This window comes from Varroa jacobsoni, unplaced genomic scaffold (genome assembly GCF_002532875.2).
Source record: "Varroa jacobsoni isolate VJ856 unplaced genomic scaffold, vjacob_1.0 scaffold_875, whole genome shotgun sequence".
Classification (NCBI taxonomy): Eukaryota; Metazoa; Arthropoda; class Arachnida; order Mesostigmata; family Varroidae; genus Varroa; species Varroa jacobsoni.
The window spans coordinates 27,345-49,073 of NW_019213777.1; the positions used below are offsets into that span (position 1 = coordinate 27,345).

Here is a 21,729-nt window from a genome sequence, read left to right on the forward strand (position 1 = left end):
TTCTTAATTTATGACGCAATCGAAGCACTTTATTTATTGCAAAGAAGTGCCTAAATTACTTTGTAAAGCTCAAACGTACGCATAAAAAAGCTGTGTCATAGATCAGGTTTTTTGCTCATACGTTCCACAACGAAAAACAGTAGTGACAAAGCAGTTACGTCTACGAAAGCTTGCGACTCAAATCCCCAAGAAGGTAAACCGGTCCCGGCCTTGTCTAACAAAGATATAAAATGACATGTTAATTGTAGCTTATATTTAATTTGTACATATTTGTTACCAATTAGTTAGGATAATTAGAAAGTAATAAGTATGAAAGTAAGAAGAAAGTAATAAGATAGGTAAAAGTGAGCTTTGTAACGGTAATCAATATTTTCATCTGTGTTTCTTAGTGTGAGCGATGAAAGAAACGCTTTATTTAAGCACGTAGTGATGTATTTAGATTTAGTTTACGCGATAATCCAAAGCCAAAATAATTAGATCTATTTTTTTTATGGTTATCAATCTTGCACCATCGTTTAATGCAAATCTGTTAAATGTATATTCGTCTACATACTAAACGCATAGGCATAAGGCCCTACGCGTACTATAGACCCACAAAAAAGTTCAGAAACCCTATAACTAGCGTTGTTTGTCAGTACGTCGTTAATGGCTTTAAACCTCTTCTTATTTCAAACCCATGTTACCGTCATTTACGCTTTAGCGAAATTTCCGTACAGGGACGACGTCGAAATTATTTAAGTAAAGTTGAAGCGAATTTCCTACTTGTGTGTCACCAGACAAGCTTGAATATTTTTAAGGTTCACGTACAGTCCAACTAGGTCTCTGATTATAGGCTGAACAAGACCTTTGCGCCAGGTTTAACAAGATGCTCTTGTCGGCCTTATCGGTTCTATATGAAGAATCCGTTGTTCGGTTTGCAACAGTCAGATGGTATAATGAATAACCTCGAAGTGCGTGGACAATACTTAAATACCATTTGCGGCCCTCATCAATCCGTGGGCCTATGTAGCGTCGCCAAGGCCAATGAGAGGTTTCTACCAGGGAACTACGCACTATATATGTGGAGAAAATGTAATGTAAAACTAAACGCCTTGTAATTTCAAATGCGGGTGCCAAGGCGCTAAATGATCGAATGTCGCGTCCTTATTGTTATGTAGGATATACTTAGGGATATTGCGGAATATTGACGGCGCTCGAAGGTATTAACATTACAATAGCCTGGCGAGCCCGTATTGATTCAATCTTCGAAGCAAAAAAAATTTGGTTTAAGCTTCGTTATCATTATCAACTCGTATAAATAAGCTTGCAAAAATGGGAATAAAAGTTCATTTGCAAAAGCAAGGAGCAAAAGTGTCCAAAAATGAATGTAACAGCCTTAAGGCTTAGAAGTAGGTATTTTCATGTCGAAATTTTACATCCATAGCACAGTCGAACCTTACTGGAGATTCAGAGGATAAATTTCACGCTAAAACCTAAAAAGCACTAAGGCAAATTATGTAAATGTAGAAACAACACATACCGATAAAGGCCATCATTGAAACACCATTTAGCAGCTTCTCTAACTTAGCCGCCACTAATGTTTAATTAAACCGATGTGCGGGCGTTCTTAACTACCCTATCGAATTTTACATACATTACGGTCGACACTTATATGTATTGAATATAAAAATATTAATTATATTTACAGATTTGTGCGTTGATCTAAGCTGTGATCTTGACTTTCGAACTTCCTGTGTGAAACCCGCTAAACAATATGTTCCTATATTCTTAGACATTTTTATATATTCTCTCATTTAGCCTGTCGTTTTACTGTGCGCTATTTAGACCTTTTAAGTGCTGCATATATTTAGGTTATGTGGCTGAAAACGACGTTGATGGAGATCACGATCGTGACGCTTTGTGATTAGCAGATGCCATATGTCTCACCCGTTCACAAAGAGCGGCCTTTCTATTCGACAAAACAAAGACAATTCATTACTATGTCATTACCACGAGGGGCAAATAAACATCTGTCACTATCCATTCAGCAAACCAGTGCAGTGTCCATGCTATCTACGGTGCATATAAATCCATCGAACTTCGTAAAATGTTGAAAACAAACTAAACAAACAATCGATCTTGAACCTTAGGACTTCCCGAAAGCAGAAGGCAGTGAAATACCAACTTATTCATCTTGAAGTTCCTCAAGAGTCACCATTCATTCCCAGTTGTTCATATTGAGTTACCTTTCAAACTGAAGTACTGAACTTCACGGCATTTTAGTTTCGTGCCATTCTTCATACTTGGCTCATTCCATTCGTTCATAGGATACGTTTATATTAAAAGTGTCGACAACGTCGCGTACTGGCCGTCGTTGGCCTATCTTGTCCATTTAAGGCCACCGACAGCGAGAGAAGCAAACATTCAACAAATGTGTACTCATTCAATGCTCTCCAGGAGGGGAATGCGACCAAGCCCCTTATCTTTACCAAAATTCGATCCCACACCTAACTGCAAGGAGTTGTTGCTTCGATGACTCCAAGGCATAAACTGTTCAATAGCCAACTTTTAATGCACAACCCTTTATTGCCTCTCGGATCCGACGTGAACTCCGCAAACATCAAGAACGTATAAAGTCAACAAAAAAGAAGAGGGCACTTCACTCGAGATAAAAAAAAACAGTACTGTAAACCGATATCCCATAACAGTACGGCCTTCATTGTTCCAACAGCCTAATTAACATATAATCTAGTGACGCTACTGCTGATTCCACAACGGTAGAAATTCATTCTTCTATCCTCATGTGCAATTGCCCTCAACGTAAATAGACATGCAGAACATTACGCAGTACACTGCCATTGCTACTATTTGTGGGCACTAGTTCTACTCTTCTATCCATAACACAGAACTAACCTTTGGAGCGCATAGTGTAGTAGAACATTTGACGAGTGGCGGCACTGAGAGACGACAAAAAACCCAACCAGGCCTGGAGGCTGGGACCAGACAGGGTATGGTCATTGACTTTATAAGCGTCTGACAAAACGCACGAGTGAAAGTCTCACTACTTTTATCCGAGTGCACACATACGGATGCGAGATGCGGAGATAAACAATGCTATAATGAAATGGGCTTGCAAAAAAAATTAAAACATTACAGAAACTGTTTGCATATAAACGTCATACTACCGCGTACAGAGTGTTGGCGATACTGATGTCGATGCTAATATTTAGGGCGAGATGATTTAGCAGTTGAATAAAATAAAAAAGAAATAAGAGTTTAGAGAAAATGTATTGCGGGCATACATACGCAGTAATTTGTCGAAATCTCGTAGACTCGATTTATCGTGTAGGTACGCGATGTATGGACATTTCAACATTTGAAGATTATCATATTGGTATCGTTCATAGCTTGCCGCCAAGTATCGGCAATATTAGTTGATAAAAATATGTGTAAAATGTCTAATAGAGTTGTTTGCTTGAAACAGGCGTATGTATATATATATATATATATATATATAACCGAGCATGATAGCCTGATTTGGCAGTGGTTTGCAGCGCCATCTGGAACGCTTCAGGGGACTTTTGCCAACGGTGCTGATAGAGCAGACGAAGTTATGCCGATCAAATAATTCATTGATAATTTTACGCAGCGTATTGATAAGCCAGGGATCAGTTAGCAAGTAGACTGATCGGCTAAGACGCATAGCAACGCTGTTAAAAACGTACAGTTAAGAGTTCTCTTTTTTCTTTGTTATTGCCTCTGCCAGACACGTTGTAGAAAGGGAAGTTTTTGAGGCAATAAAGCTTTTATGTGAAGTCTTGCGTGAATTCCCACCGGAGCCTCGCTAGCTCTAAGCCAGACCTTCAGTATGCTCGCTAAGATTCTTAAAGCAGTGATGTGCAGCTGATTTTTTTTTGTTTCCTTTTTTTTTTTTTTTTCGTTTCGCATTTTCCTTCGTTTTTATTTTTGGAAAATAATGCTTCAATTTGAAATATCATTTGTAAGTAACAAGCTCATTTTTAAACGGGTATTCTTTGTTGCGCTCTGTAGTAACTAGCCTCGTAAGTTTTCTCGATCTCGAAAGTTACGTTTCGATCTTGACGTTAGAATCGGACCCCGTTGATAGCAAAAGCTTACACATGGATGGCACAAAAGAAAAACGATTGTCAATGAAGGTCGTTTACTTTGCCGCTTATATACTACGACTGGTGAAATTATATTGGTTTATTAAGGCAACTATATTGTATAGCGTTACTCTCCAACGACAGTATGATAAGAAATTCAACTTATATAGTTGTGATGAATACATGAAAGCTGAGTAAAGCTATAGTCCTGAAAACGGAACAATTATTTCAGCCACAAGTTGCTTAAATGTGAAAGACTCCCTTTCATATACGGTGGTGACCCAAAATATTAGCCTGTGTCTATTGAAGGATTTAGCATAAATGTTAATCGCCGATATGGCGAGCCTTACGTTGGAAAATATTGTCTTCCTCGACTTCGCGTTATACGACAAATTTTACAAAGCAGTTCTGAAGATGTAAGTGAACCACGCTTTTTTTCTAGCTAATTTGCTCTGACGTCGCCAGTAGCTAACACTTCTTTGCGCAGCTAGCAGAAGAAATCGCCTAGAAATGGCACTAGAGGTGGTACCAGTACTGATGCAACATCCAGTGCCTCGCAAGGGACGATGAATGTGTAACGCGCGACCCGGCAACCGATATCGATTCGGCCGCTCAGGATACAAGGTAGACAACGCGACGCGATGCATGATTCCGAAACGGCCAAAGAGCGTTTCAAAGGACTGAGGATCCAGGGAACCAGGACGCTAGGAAGACAGGGCCAGAGGGAGAGGTAAAATATGGAAGACTATGACGCCCGTGGCGGTCACCCGTTCTGCTTGACGTTGAGTTATATATAGAGAAGTAAAAAGAATCGGACAAAAGAAACCAACGCAGGGCAAGTCAGGTTAAGTCCCTTTCGATGTCGTGGATCTGGTTGACAACAATTAGAGCTTTCACTTCCGTAGAGAGGAGCTTTTAGAAGAAATGAAGGGGCCAACGACCGTTTGCCTATTGTGAAGTACTATAATCTGTCGTGGCTATTAATAACTAAGTGTAGTAATAATTTCCTCTAAATAATACCTTTATTTCGCACCGAATGACCCAAGCAAGCAAAGCCTTAGCGGAGGCTGAAATACGTAGGCGATGACGTAGCATGATATCCGTTTTATAACAATGATATAGATACTGGTTCACATAGTTCAAGGCCTTAATACACGATGTTTCGCTTTAGACGGCATTTGGTAGACATAACCCGGGAATGCTGCCGGAAACAATAATTAAACAAAGTAGTTTACATTATTTTACCTAAAGCGCTTGTTAACTTGTGCTAAAAAGAAACGCCCCCCAATGCAGCACTAAAGTTATACTGAACTTTTGTTTGAAGAATGGCAAACTGCTATTACACCAGACCGCAGCAGTAGGAGACGACCGTATTGAAACAAAGACAGCAGATTTTGCTGCTAAGGTTGAATCACTGCTAAGGACCTATTAGACTTTTTAGTCCGACTTGGTAATGTATAGAACCGGTGCCGTCAAACCCTATTGTTTTTAGACGTTTCACACGCGTATTCATATTTACATCAGTAGATGATCTGACTGAATTAGAGATCGAGTCAGTTGAAGTTAGTTATAGTTGAAGGCAGTTAACTTGTTGGACGCCTGTTCACTAGTTGGGAGCTGCAGTATGTGCTTTTATCGAACCGGAAGCCCAGGCGGAACCCAGTTCTGCTTGTCACAGCGGCTCCCTCTACTTCACGTCGCTTCAAACGTCTATTTCAAATAAATCTATTTCACTAAATACGTATCGAAAATGCGTCCGTAATATAGCATCGTAATAACGCGTTGTACATATCAATTAAAGGCGACACGTTAAGTACCGTTAATTTCACACTCACATATCACGTTATTACGCACCTGGTTCTTCGGTGGAAAACAACATAGTCCACGAGCGCATTACTCAGTTCACGGAATTTGTTCTTTAAGAAAACAAGTTTTTTATTCATACTTAATTATAATTTAAATAGTTTTCAGTATGCTTTTTCATGGCCATCATCTGTGACGATACTAATTCGGGCCTTAGTGATAGTTTTAAAGCAATTAGACTAAAATGCTTAGAATTTACGTATATCTTTTTTCTAACGACACTTTCATCCTACTGATTCCAAATTTTCTGGAACTGATATGAGCAGAATATCGCCGTAAATACCAATACTTTTTCTTGCAACTATTTTATGTTGGTACCTATTTTGAGCCTTCTACAATGGCATTCAATCCTGTTTTGTTCTATAGTTTTCAAGATTAGGGCTTCCGATCAGACAACAAATGGAGCATAAACAATTTCGATAAAAGAAAAAAAGCTTTTAGAGTAAGAAAAAAAGAAAAAAATGACTCACTCATAGGAAAATGATTACCTGCTCCGAATAGTAGAGCTGCAGTAGTTCCTACGTTGCAGATCGTGGTCATCTTTCTCAAAGAAAGCCCTCTAAGGCGAGTTCGGTTTTTATATATAATATAGGGTAACATATTTCTCTATTTATATTCTAGTTTATAGTCTATTAATATCTAAACCCTGACATTCGATACTGTAATTATGTACGGAAAAAATTACTATTTCAAAGTTTACAAATATTTTTATAATGTTAAGCATGAAAATGGGTTTTTATATCATCAGTACCGACTTCAACAGGTACGCTAATAGGCAACAGCCTGTCGACAGAATATGCTTAGAGCAAATATATCGAAAGATCAACAACGATTCCTTGCAGGCAGACAGATTCGACCCATCTTTCGTCGGAATGCGACCCATCTACTTCAACAAGCAATATGTAGAGAAAAGCTTTTATTCACTTGAAGTCTCTGTTCGACTTCGTCTCACGGTGATATACTTAAAAGTTCAACTTAATTGAATTTGTATGTCACATATTCAAAAACAGCATAGTAGATAACATCTACGAATTCACTTATTCGATGAGAGGTGGCCAGTCATGCTGGGCTTGAGAGTTGAAGAGTTGTGGAAGAGCGAGACAATTTATCGGCAAGTTGTTCGACTGAGGTTATCAACCGGAAGACGGAGTTTTCATGAAATGTATGACGTGTGGCTGATTTAAAAATCTTATAACGCGCGCCGTCATCGATCTCAACAGACAGATCTGTCTTCTGCTTCTTCCATCGGTATACCCTGTTTGGGCATCGAAGCTAATATGACATGCTAGAAAGGTACAACGAATTCGATAGTCGTAGCTCTTGCAAAAAAAGGCCACTAGTGTTTTAAAGTTTTGCTCAGTTTCACTGACATTTTTCGTAGGCGTTTCAAAAAAGTCTCATTTTGACGATTTCTTGTGTGTGTCCTATCTTAATACCTCCCGGTTCGCTGGCGGACAAGCAATCGGCAAGTCGTTTAGTCGGCCCACTTCTGCATTACGGCTGGGCCCTTACATTTGTTTTTCCTGAATACTGTGTCGCGGACACTCCACAGTGTGGGCGCACTGTCCGCTCTACTTGGGGCAACCAATGCAAAACTCCATGCTGTTGCAGGGCGTTTGTCTGAGTATATGCGGGCAAAGCGAATGTGTACACCTATAACGAATGCAGTCGATAGCCAAACAAACCAAAGGCGCAAAGAGGACCCTGAAGACAGAGGCCAATGCGTGGGTGTATCTATGTATATTTTATCTATTAATACTTATGGTTGTAAACGCATTTTTTGTCTTCATTCTATAACTTAGAGGACGGTAGCGTGCTAGTTGGAGCGGTAGTCGTCGTTCTTACTTTTGCGGTAGGCCTCTCGCTCTCTTCCTCTATAAATAGATATATCTAAAAGCTTGTTCCACCAGTGAGAGTTCCCAGCGACTATATATACTGGAAGAATCGACCAAATACGACCTTAGTTTATATAAACAAGTAAAACATATAGAGCACTTGCGGTTTACTCTGTCCGGGTATAGCGACTCCTAAATTCTGCTTTCTTTTTTAGCTAAATGGTGGTAACAAAATTCTATTCCTCAGAGATGCATGAAAGCGTGCTCATCAAGCAAGCGCATTTGGTACGTTCACTGCATTTACGGTTATCGAAACGCGTTGCAAACCGGATGTAAATGTATTGCATGGGTCCTCGTTAATGAACGAAAGGGTCAAAAAATAGGAGCAAATGTAAACAGATTACCTACACTACCCTTGCGCAAAAAGGTATACAAATACAGACAAGTCCGCAAGTGATGCGACCGTCAAGTAGGAGTGGTAAAGATAAACCGAATGGGCTGCAAGTCCAATAGTGGATACATGGTCCTTGATTGTACTACATGAATCAAATGGTTCATCTCGGCTTATGTCCAAGTTGCACGAAATAATGTATGTGCCCTTGAAAATAATATCATTACCCTTAAGGCGTTCTGTTCTCAAAAATACAAATGGAATTTGACGCGAGACAACATCGATCATGTTTAACACGAGAAAATATAATATGTGCTGCGTGAAAACAGAAATGTAATTTAAATCATCAAAGAAAGCTGACTGGTTTTTTTGTACGTTTGAAGGTTAGCTTTTCATCAAAAAAAGAAAAATCTAACTTGTAGTACATTTTTAATACAATTTTTAGAATAGACACATATAATAATAATAACCAACCTAGTTTTAGCTGTATGAATAACAATAAGCTTTTTTCCATTGGCCTAAAGGACTCGTACCACACGCTGGGAGATCAGGTGATCGTGGACAGATTGGCACAACTTCAATTGCCCGCCCGCGCGGAGGCTCTTCGGAACGACCTGCACACGCTAGATGTGCAGGTCCGCCAACTGCAGGAGGCGCTGGACTCATTATCAAGATTGCAACAAAGGTTAGCGATAATGAACGGTAAATCTTTTTATTCAATTGACTCATTGTCTTCATCGATAGATAGAGTATCCTGTATGGCATGTTCTAGCACCAACACACGAAGCTCTCTTGTAGGCCACTTTGTTAGCCATTGACAACCCCACGTTGAGCCCCTCATTGGAATGACATTCACTGGCTGTGAGTATATATATCATGGTCTTAACCATCACTTTCCAGCATACTCTTCACATGCTCACTGTGCTTGCCATAACGACCACTAAAGGTAACCTAGATACTACCCCAGAGCTGTAAAACATGGCTTTCCCGATGACAACGTCCACGTTTTTATACCCAGGTCACTATTTTTCTGGGAGGTTAGCGTTTATGTGATTGGGGTGAGCCGAGCTACTTTTGTTTATCGAGATTGTCTATCTTTTATCATTTCTCAAAACAGTAAAAGCTTTCTAGTATGATATAGAAGCATTTAGTGGCAGAGGCGATCTATGACAATCGCTATACCAAAAAGATTTATAACCAGCACACTTCTTTTATGAGACAATACTATTTCATTATATATTTAAATCCGACAAGATTCCTTGCCATTATTCTGGCTGAGTACTAAAGTGCGAGTGGGCTTCCTATTACCGATGTATGATCTACATAGCTAATAGCCCATTAAAGGGCATTTTCGGCATCGTTTTTAGAGATTTATCGAAGATCGTCGTATTCAGGGCTATACAGACTCTGTGAGCTTTTAATGCGGCGTTGCAACTTTCAAAGCCAAAATACTTAGGCTTGAAGAAGGCACACATTTACAGACACAGTATAGCGCATCCCGGATTGCATGTCAACCGATCGGATCGCCGGGCACTAAAACTCAAATGGTACCTGGCAATATACATAAGAGGCACGAACAACGGATTACGGCCACAAAACTGTAGATCGCCTCATCGGAGGCGCTGACATGGGAGTTATAACACATCGACCTAACCGTCAATTCTGAAGAGCATATGCATAATTATTACTTTGTAATTATGCGAAGGACTCATAAGTATTGGCCACCCGTAACAGTTGTCTTTCTAAATATATATATATATATATATATACTAAATAAAAATAAATAAAGCAAAAAGTTCTATTCGGGATTGATATAGTACGTACCACAGTAGCCCGACTAACGAATTTTTTTTAGTGTATTCAGCCATCACTTAACAGGTTATATATTTGAATATTGCATAAACATTTATAGAAGTGCACCGGTTCCTATGAATCACCTAGTAACGACTGTTTGGACACGTTTCTGCCTGCATATGGCACGGACTATGGATATAGAATTAACATTACGTAATTTTTCAACTCGTAATATTCACAATGATACTTCTTGCGAGTGCTGAGTTTGCGGTAAACGTGACGATCAGTTACGGCCTGTCAGACTATAACGTCAGTTCTCTCTGCGAGTCAATCTTCGTCGTAATCGGTTTCAGTCATAATGGTCAGAGAGCGTGTACAGTTGTGCTAATAGGTAATATGCTTCAAGATTTCAATTGGGTTCATATTGGAACCAACACTGGGAAAATGAACCTCTCGTAACGAGGACGTCCCCAGTTGGCGTCGAGTCGCGTTGTTTGATTAGTCGACTTCTCAAGCTTTTACTACCAGCCATAAGAATATGATTGATTGCCTGTTGCCAGGCGAACTAGCTTGCTTATATAGATATACAAGAGGTCAAACAGATATCATACTTGCATGACCGCCATCTTGCTCTATTTATTCGAAGGAAACACGCCCTCACGCAAGCACAGACCTTCTCAATTTGAATGAGCAACTTCTCAGATCTGCGAGCGTCACAATGCAAAAGATCTAATCTTCAGTGAATTGTACAGCGCGTAAAAAAACGTGCGACTGGAAACGCTTGAGAAGTTAGCAAGCGTTTGTGAAGAAAGCTTCCAGTTGGCCCGTTACGTTGCTAATGTTGTTCCTTTTCATATCGCTGCTATAATGTAGACTTACTATCTAACTGCTCTAAAAATAATGTATGCATCTATTAAAAAAAACTGCTACGTGAGTGCTTTTTGAACGCATCAGTGGAAACCGAAGATGAAAACGCTTGTTCCTTACAGTCAACAACAATGATCGTCGTATCATTTGAGCTTCATCACATTTCAAATCGAACATTTTGCCGGATGATTGTACGCTAAAAGCTTCTTGAGTGCCCATTTGCGCCCATTCAACGTGCCTATGGCAATACAGGATGATAAAATGCCCATCGATTAAATAACACATTACGCAATGCGGCTAGACATCTATAAAACTGGCAGTAAAGAAGAAGACTCCAAGTCTTTCTGATGTCGAACCCTTTTAACGCATTCGTCACTAACGAATACTGCCATATAGTGCTGGTCTGTTCCTGTAACAATGGATATTATACACGACCTGTACAGGCTATCATTTGACCCAACACAATGTACCTAAGCTGTAGATACGACCTGAGGTAGATAAAACAACTCCACAAGCGTTATAATTGTACAATTTCCATTTTCTTGGCGGAATGCGATTTCGGCGAAGGCAACTTGATGACCGACGTGATTGATTGATTGATTGTCCAGCTGCCTTTCTTGGGGCATCATCAAATGCCAAGCGAACATTCGGTGGCAGCTACGTGCCCTAACCGTTATTTCATCCGCGGCAGGGGCAATGGTGCCTGCGATCCGTCTATCTTTCAAAATACATAAGCGTGACCACATTAAAAAGCTCCATCTGATGTGCGAAACCCGTGCATCCAGCTAAACTATCAGATGTAAGTTTATCGTTTTTTCTTCCTTCTTCTCTCGCCAATTTTGTTCCTTATTTCATTGCTTTGTTTGCAATTTGCCGTGCTCTAATCGAACAGTATCGAATTATGTCTGAGAATGATCTATCATCGCCGCGTTTGCAGTAGCTGATCGACCTTAGAGCCCTTTATTAGGATTATTTTACCACCCATCGATACACACGTTTTCGTTGGGAGCTGGTCACATCCTCATTTGAAATAACGCGCAAAGTAGCTGGCGTGGCTCGCTGCGCTTGTGCTTGCCAGCTTCTTGGACTGACCCAATTCTTATTGGGTGCCTCCACCGTTGACCCACGGTGTATGTTGTTTTTTCTCCCACGTTTCACTGGCGCTCTCATTTGCTGTCTCTTCGACTTTCCCCTGTATAGTCGCGTAGCCTTTTTCCGTTTCGGTTTCTCGCTAGCAGAAAAGTCCCGAAGCTCAGACCCACATTAGAAGCCAACGAGCGCAACGTCAGCAGCGATAGAGCGCAGGGCTACTTGCTACTTTTTCCAGCCACGTTAAATCTGCAATGTTGTTTGTTGCTAGACAGCGTTTACTCACGTATGGCTGGGAGATAGAAAGACTGCTTTTTCAACACACACGCAGATCTGCGAATCGGGCAGGAGCCACACTGATGCCGCTAATGATATTTGATGTGACTCGAGCGATAGGTCTAGGACAAACATACAAAATCTAAAGTGTAGCTGAAAAGAGGACCTTGGCGTGTGTAAACTATTAGGGCTAGATCAAATGCGTTGAAAGCGTTCAAGTTAGATTTTTGTAACCGAGAAGGAAAATTAGGGATGTACTTATGGGGGCCTTTTTAACTTAATATATATACGAAAAAAAAACACTACATTGTTAAAAATCACCTGAGAGAGCGTGAGATATAGGCAAAAATATCAATACATACGCGTTATAGTATCGTCGGTATTGGGTTTAGTCGCTTACCTTGGTGTCGGATGTACTAAACGGCAAGTAAATGTATATAATAAGCATTCAACTTACACTCAACGAATGTTTATTCAATGGATTTTTTGCAGTTTCAATTCAACTATTTATTTTTTACTTTTGGCAGTGCCTTGATCGGTGAAGCCTTTCGATTATTTTGTACAACGATGACCAATACTTGAGTAGAGGGGCCATATTGCTTATCTTGTCGTAAATTTTTAAAGTATTTCATGTAATCTATACACCGTTAATAGAAAAATCGTGACCGCTTCCCATAGAGCCTTTTCTTTTGCTAGCTCGAATGTGCAGTAGCTCTGATAATTACCCTATTATTCTTTTTCTCTATAAATATGTTATAAAAACCTGAAGCCTGCAAGAACAGTCTATGATGAAACACGACCACGAATGTATATTTGCCGATGTTTCTTAGTAATTTCGGTTCAATCTATAAAGCGTAACCAGGATTCTGAGAGGCCTCAAGATTCACTTACATCGCTTAAATTTAGCGAATTATAAAGATGGGATTACATATTTACTCACTTATCGTTGGAGCGTAAACCAGACGCTTGAAACAACCCTTAACGATGGCGCTTACATTCGGTATACATAGCTAGGTGTCTTATTTACGTTTTAAAATAATTACTGATGGGAAAATCAGCGTTCCCGAAGCGGTATTGCATTATATATACCGTTAATTTTATTGCAGAATTCCAAACTAAAAACTGCTGTGTTACTAGTGAAAGATATTGTTTTGTAGCCTTATCGAAAAAAACACCAATACTCATTCAGGTTGGCCAAGGGCCACAAACGCTTTGCATAGCCGCATGCTCATAATGCTAATAGAATTCATCTTGTGTGTATTTTTTACGTTCTCGTTCACTGTCCTACCCTATATCTGCGATCTTTGCTGCGTTGTCCTCGATCGCCAACTGTCTTCTATCGATTAAATGGTGCAGAAGCATCGAGTCGAATCTGTTCAATAAAGCGAACGAGCTTCAAGAGGATATGTGCCTGAAAAGGTTCGACCTACAGGTAGCCCAGATACACCAGGCTGCAGTTAGGGCACAGCTGGAGCTCTTCCGTGGGAAGCTGGACGGTTTTCCTGCATTAGATTATACGATGGCTGGGCAGAATGCGGCCAGCCAACACTCAAGCGCACAGGGGCAAACGACGCTGCGAAACCCGCAACAACAAGATGCCAACGTGAGTATTCCCTATATTTCTCTTTGACTAAGAACATCATTAAGATATCAGGAAGAAGCACTCTGATAGGAGTTACTAAACTGTCAGCTGAGTGGAAAAATAGGTTTGTAGAGAACATACAGGCTACGTAAACTGACTCAATATGGAGGTTCGACAGAGCAACACTCATAACGAAGTCCGAGATCGAAAGGTCACTCGTTATCTGCAATAATCTAGTGAATGGAATTACCGATTTGCCGCCTGTCAGTTTCGTTGTTTTGAACATCAGACTTCGGCCTGCATTCGTGAACATGATCAGCTCTACAATCAAAAGCAGAAACAACCTTCATTAGACCATCTGGACGTTGCTTTAAAACATGTTAGTCCTTTTATCTAATCCCACATATCTCATAGTCTTTTCTCAGTGCTTCTGTTCTCACTCGAACTGCATTACTATTACTAAATCAGACCACAACTTTCGTCTCGAATTTATCAATTAGTCGGACAACTTAAGTTGTACGTAGTTCCCGCACGAAGTTCAGTCAAAATATTTATTCTCAACAAATTTGAAAACGTTTCCCCGGCGGAAATAAAGACATGTACTCCCTCGTATCAAAAACAGCACTACTTTACTATCTCGCTGTTAACGTGTTTTTTCTACGTACCACGATTTTCACATATATTAATACTGTCTACTAGCATAGTACGTTTGTTTGAACGCGCAATGCGGCAGACGATATTATAACAAGTTAACAATGAAAAGTCCGTATTTCACTGACACCGCAGCCGACAGCGTTACATATCGCAACACGCCACTGCATTCAATTTCATAATTAGCTAAAAGCTTCTTAATGTTCAAGAAGAAAGGGGCAAAAGAAGAGCGAAGATAAATGGGAGGATCGAGAGCTGCTGTAAGAAAATGCCGAAGGGGCAGCGGCTGTATGCCTGCAGGTACTTAGGTTCACTTAAGGTGAGATAGATCGATAGAAAATAACTAAGCAAAATGTATAAATTTAAAAAAACGTGCACACACAGCCTGTATGTGACGCTTGATGGGAAGGTTGAGAGATGGACGGGCGTTTAGTGAAGTCCTGTTCGTTTGTTCGGTATGTTTGGCCTGAGGGAACAAGTGTCTCAGAACGCGCCATAGCAATATTTATACGGAACTATTGCCGCTGCCGCCGTCCTCCACGCTGGCTCAATCTCGGCGTCTAGCTCGTCCTTCTTTTCTTCCCGTCTTTCTTCTAATTTCTGATCTCAAACTCCACTTAATGTTCCGCGGAGTTCAGGAACCGAAAAGGCCGAGTCAAAGAAAATTTTTATGTGGAACTTACACCGATGTATGTATAAATGGAGAAAGCCTTATGCGCATTGAAAGTATCTGATGATGGAATTGCTAAGTTCGGTTGTTGTTCATGTGAGACTCGGGGTCAATATATATTAATATTATATTACATAAATATCAATATATATTAATTTTGCCGATTTGTTACTCTATTTGTGACCGGCGCTGATACGGTACTGTAATAGGTGCGTCTGGATTTATTGTAAAAGATTTTTATTAAATGTTTTTTTGAGACGAGAACGGCGTTTTTCTGTTACAGTTAACAAGTAAAGCTATACTGACCTCTGTTTAATTGGTATTTTTCTAAACAAAAAAATAATAAGATTGTGCTACCCTTTAGCAGTTGATACTCACCCTTAGCTGCAATTGTTCTAGCAACTCACATTACGTTACTTATAATAGATGGAGAAGGGTGTACTCGCACTTTGAGGATTCTTCCGTAGGTGGGGAAAAAGCAAAAAACTTGTCAGACTACATTTAATTGGCAGCTGTTACTAGAAGTTCGTATTATCATTGCTAATATATGTAATTATACGAAGATACTGTTGTTAGCGTGGAGCCATCGAGCATCGACCTGCGCTGACAACATCTATTATTATTTCCATCGCACATATGACCATATATCCACCTTTTAATAGCAATTTGGCCTTAACAGCAATATCAATAATCGAGTCCTTTGACCCGAAATCTATCTAGTATTTAGGTAAGCATTACTGTCCGTAGTAATCCCGCCCTGTCGAACGCGCTAAAAGCAGCGGAACCGGCCTTGACCGTTCGAAAACCCGTTGCATTGACACGTGTCATAAAAATGATTTTGCCTAAAATAGTCATACTAAGAATAACGAGCGTAAGAACAGCAACGATACATTGGTAGAAGGTACACGCAAAGCCGTCATTACGTGAAACACTGGATACGTTAGACGAGATCGCCGTACATCAACTAGCAGATAAATGCAATATTACGTAGACGTTCGGTTTTCAAGCGAAATTATATTAGCGACTAGGGCTGACTGATCGGGCTTTCCATAGGGAGCTATACGCGAATGAACCGAGGCACATGTACCTTAATCATGTTATTAGCAAAAATAGAAGATCGGCGTGTACCCACTATATTATGGATCTGTAAATTCTGTTTTGATACATATATCTTTTTATCTTATATGCGATAATTTCAGAGTTTTCGAGATGGACGCGTTGCCAGTGGGGTTGGAAGTGCAAAGTCTTCTAGCGCCGGGAATACTGGAAGTGGTAGTATATATGGCAGCCAGTTAGCTACGCTGCAGGCGGCCGCCGCTGCGTTCCAGCAGAACGCTAGCGGGGGCACCATTAAAAACAAGTGGCTCAAAGCTTTCAGAAGCCTCAAGACAGGTGGAAATAGTGGGGCCTCTGATAAGTGAGTACTACAATTACGTGTATGTACGCCTTATGCTTCAGTGCACTGGCTTACATGTTCATGAATGATAACAATATTGAGAATGGCAAACGTTTAGTTCATAATAATTGTCTAAATGCCTAACATGTATAAATATAATCAGATTAATTTTCCTGAAGATATTAGCCCCCGGATATACGGATTTAGATTCGGATTACTGCATCTCAGAAAAGAACGATACTATTCTGAGTTTGTAAGTAGAAGTATGAATGCTTCCGCAGTTAGACATCATCTATAGTTTGGGTTATTTCTTGCTCTGTTTGTGTACTGTAAACTTAGCACTTTCAAACTGTGGAGAAAAGGCAGGATTAATGTGCATGTTAGTAGTACATGACCGATACTGTGAGGTGTTCGGTAGACGTAAAATTCGTTATCAGTGCCGCATGCGTTGGCGGCAGCAATCTCTTGACTTCGCTTGTAAATACAGAAGGCAAAGTGTCTCCAAAAATAGCCAAGGGGCAAGGTAGAAAAAACAAGGAATGAGCATTCGATAGAAGACTTGCCTCCATAAAACTATAGACATACACAAACACAGACACCCGCTTGTCTACGAGCTACAATCCAGAGAACTAAGACGCAGCTGTCTCCACTACCCCAGCTGGTAAACCTTTCAGAAAAGCTAGCGAAGGCTTCGTAAGTTGCCGAACGATGACCTGAATATAAATCGAAAACCCCTGTGTCTTTCGCTGCTCATTCGTGCTCTATTGTGATCTGCCGTTAGTTTTCGCTGCTAGCGTCGCTGCTGCCGTTGTTTCACGCGAGTTCACTTTTGACCAAAGTTGCTTCTTTATTGTTCTGTTGGCCTTATGTTTTTGGCTATTGAGTTTTTATGCCTTGGCTGGTAGCCAGGTAGTGGTAAACTTGCGAACGATGTCCTTCTACCGCACGTGGCTTAGAAGGTAAAAAAGGACCGCAAGCTGTTAGTGGCGATGGGAAGTTTCCTCTGCTTCTCAGCTGGTTGTATGGTCACCTTCGGCTGATGGGTTTTACCCTTTTGCGTGCTTTCTAATCCCGTCCGCCGCTGTCGGGCCAAAAGCAGCTCAGCATGCTTTCCTATGATATAACTACCCTCTATCTTGACTCTGCACAGACTCAGTAGCAAGATGTCTTGAGAGCTGGGGTGCTCTTGGGTACTTCCACATAGAGGCATGGTGCGATCGCTGTTTCTTTTCTCTCTCATGTTTGTTTCTCGTCTGTTTGAGACTCCCATATGATGGGGTAAAGCAGAGAACAGTCGTTTGCCAGGTTAACATAAACCGACTCCAGCCTTGGTTGGATCGGAAAACGAGCGAATGAAAAGCTTGACGAGAAGGGAAAACAGAAAGGGCTCCGGAGGACCGCTGCGACCCATTGCTGCTTTCAACGGAAAATGAGTGGAGGCTAGTTGCCACTCATTATTGTCTTGGGTCGCCGCCACGGGCACGCCACCACAACGAATAGCTCGTATGCGTGAGCCTCCCTGCGATCTCTAGATCGCTGTGCTTTTCATTCCCTTAACCTCTATTCTTAACGTATCCGCTCGTTTATATGAATCTGATCCTAACACAGACCGCCAACGGCATCGTGTCGGTGGTTTTGAATTTGCAACTAGTACGCTTGCTATTTTTCTTGTCCCGCACTCTTTTAACTCAGGAATTGTGATCTGACATGAACAACACGACCTTCTTTACCATACTCTTCTGCATCAACGCGAGATCTGAAAACAGACTGCAACCTTGCGGAAGTTGCCTAGTAAGCGTTTGTGGAAAAAGCAATAGGGACAGAAGGCAGGGAGACACACAACGAGATCACTCAGGCACAATTACCGCATTTCGACTCGACCTGGTACGACCACTCCTATTACCAAGAAAAGACAAAGAAGTGCGCGTTCGAAAGAAAGTGGAAAGGAGATGTGAGAGGCGAGAAAAAAAATACCGAAAAAAATCTTATGATCACAGGGCGCGTCGAAGTCGAGCCCATCTCGTACCTGATCTGGCCCGGGTACCCTTCCACTTATCTCCCGCTCTTTTCTGTTTTTCCTTCTTCCAAAAAACATTATTCCCTATCGCAATTATATGCGGTTGTTTCTCTGGACCGCTCAATTCTGCAATTGATAATCTCGGAGTGTTCCCTTTTACTCAAAACTCTCAACCATGAATTCAAAAAATCCATCAAAAATGAATAAGGCTACGATTTACTGACTAGCTCATTCGCTCTTCGTGCATTACCTCCCGGCGGATAACTTGATGGATGCTATTTGTTCTTCATTAGTTTATGCGAATGAGGTACATTCAATCAAAAATCAACTTCTTCGCATTGTCGTCATGAATATTAAGGCACTCAAAAGGATCTGCTTGGTGCCTGCTGTATGTAGTCGTAGAACGTTCATGCGCCTTTTGGAGGCCATACCTTTAGAAAGTCGTATTGTCATCGGCAACAAAGACTCGTGAGAAGACAGTCTCTCAGAAAAAAGGTGTCGCCCAGAACGACAACCTAGGCCTTTTTGCTTTTTCGTAATAATAAGTGGCCAGTGTGATCCCGTTGTCGGAGAAAACCCAAACTGTTGTATTCTAACATCTTTACCATGTGTATCTGCGGCACTTTATTTGAACCCCGACTCAGTCTTCGCAGAGCCCTCGCAAGGTAATTTTGCATTTTTGTTTTATGAAATACAGCGAGCTGGGTTCGTAGTGAAAATCAGACGTATCATGTAGCAACAAAAGTTCCATATATAACTGTTTCTACATTGTGCATGATAAAAACGCATGTTACGTTATTGGGCACTTTCCTCCACACGCAGCTGGTGGCCGCTAGGTTTTGTATCGAATAGTCTATATGTAGAGTCAACATTAAAGGCAGCAAAAATATTGAAAGAAAAAGATGTCGATTCTCGCTTTTTAAGATTCTTGTCACAATAGTGCTGTCTATCATTTGAGTCAGTTTGAACTTTGGCATACCTCAAAAGTCTGACATATATACTAATAAAGGTTCTTTTCCTGAGTTTTCTCAGACGGGACTTAGTGAGAGTATTTCATCGCAATAAACGCCTAATATGTAATAGACTGATTGGCGACGATTAGAAATTAGCCGATATGGCGAAGAGTATTATATCCCCACCGATGGGAGAAAGAACAAATGCATTTCTTGGAACAATAAATTTCCTGAACCCGTTTCACTTGGCCATTCTACCGGGCAGGATGTCATCGCCTTGCTGTCAGTTCTTCTTGAAATTTCGTAGATCACCGAAATAGCATCCATAACCTGTATAAGTGGTCGGTGTATCTAGCGGCTTCCCTTTAGACGTTTCATTGCGAAATTGTAACTTTGCTCAACTTTCGCAAGCGCGTCAGCCGAGTTCCTTTAAGAACCGTGTAAGTGGCTGCTGCATGACTGTACAGAGCCCGCGTTCTTATTTTCCTCTTATTAAAGAAGAAGTAAGCTCGTATAGTCTCTGCGGACATTGAAGCAAGCCGAATACCGCTTACTGCGCAGACAATACAAGTAACTTACACTGTTGGTGCCAAATGAATACACTTCTCTAGTTTTTTTTTCCCATATTAAACAACAGCGTAGCGGTATTCATGCTCTGATTTACCCTTTGGAGCCTATGTTGTTTAGATGATGTCGTCAAAAGTTTCTTATATTGCCTTAATACGATTAAAGTACCTTTCGAGAGATTTGAGCGTTTGCTGACTAACAAGACGAGTCTGTGCCGCCCATTGTACAACTAATTTTGTAATCACTGTTGCTTCCATCGAATCCAAGTGATACTTCCTCTTTAGTTTGTTACAAATTTTCCGTGAATCGGCATATTGGGTTCTGCATTCTGTAGCTGCTCGTTTATCTCACCGTTAGTACAACGACGAGGCTCGGCTGCAGGACATTATATACCGACATGCAACTGGAACCGGAAATGCATTTATTGTCACAATGTCTTTTTCGTTCCGATTTATCTAGATGTATATATAAATCACTGTATGAAAATCAATTGCTTTGTTTGCAGGCTTGAGAGCGGAAACGATAAGAAGGCAAAAATGACACCCTTTGAAAGCGGACAACATATATTGCAGGAGTATACATACAAGAAGGTGGCTGCGTGTGACGTCTGCAGGGAGATTTTACGGGGCCACGTACGGCAGGGCCTCAAGTGCAAGCTGTGTAAGATTAACGTGCATGCGGAGTGCCAAGACAAGGTACCTCGCTGTCAGCCGAAACCGAGGCTACTCAGGCGTCAAAGAAGTACATCAGAAATCGAGAGCAGGATCGCCGTCCCCGTTGATAATGAAGACGAGAGTGAGTTGAACCCATAATGAATCTAATATTTACAAACTAGCTCATGGCCACTCATATATATATATATATATCAATAGGGGCTATTATTATTAGGGCTATTATGTTGACCCCAATTTAATAGCGAATAATCAAGTCTTTTCGCTATGCATATATTATGATAGACATTTTAACTTAGCGGCTACAAAGATATGCTTAAAGTCAAATCGTTGTGAAATCCTGTCGTACTACCAACTTATACTCTTCGCAACCGTTAGAGATATGGGGCATTTAGAAGAGCCAAAAGTGTAGAATGGCAGTCGATACCATATCCCTGTATGCATGGCGGCATTTTTTTCGAGTAACATAATCATTATTACCGAAAGTTAAATTGGTCAATTATTAACTAAAAGGCGTATATTAAGTAGGGTATACGCTAGTTTACGCAATTTCCATTCTAGAGTATTCTGCAAAAATCTTCTTCTTCAAAAAAAGAGCTTCTTTATAAACCTATTTGTTAATGTTAATGTAACCTATTTGTAAATGTTGGTTTTGTACTTTGATTGCCGCGTACAGTATTATCGAATTTCCATTCCGTATTACCTTATTTGCTAGCTTTCTCTTCTTCAAATATTATCTAACACATTTAATCCTTTAAGTAGAGGTTCACTGTATTTCTCCAAGACGGAAACCTGTCGAGGTCTATTTTGTATCGTAACGGTGGTCCATTAAATATATTCAGGAATTCTGTTTTCTCCCCACGTCATATATATATATCAAGTTTATTACTACCCATCCTGAATTCTGCTCTGCGGCTAAATGGAACGCCAAACCACCTGACGATAAATCTGACTTAACACAAAAACCAGCTTAATTTCCCGATTGATTTTTTTAAAATCTTAAT

The 21,729-nt window shown here is 40.6% G+C and overlaps 1 protein-coding gene across 1 annotated transcript in view; it reads left to right on the forward strand.

Moving 5' to 3' along the window:
* Positions 1-21,729, forward strand: part of Stacl (SH3 and cysteine-rich domain-containing protein) — a gene marked incomplete at its 5' end in the record, with an annotated part of 68,556 nt that overhangs the window by 17,965 nt on the left and 28,862 nt on the right. Inside the window, 4 exon segments of the mRNA XM_086970120.1 lie at positions 8,717-8,877; positions 13,575-13,821; positions 16,321-16,538; positions 20,560-20,849. Of these exon segments, the coding sequence (XP_086826246.1) occupies positions 8,717-8,877; positions 13,575-13,821; positions 16,321-16,538; positions 20,560-20,849 (916 nt within the window).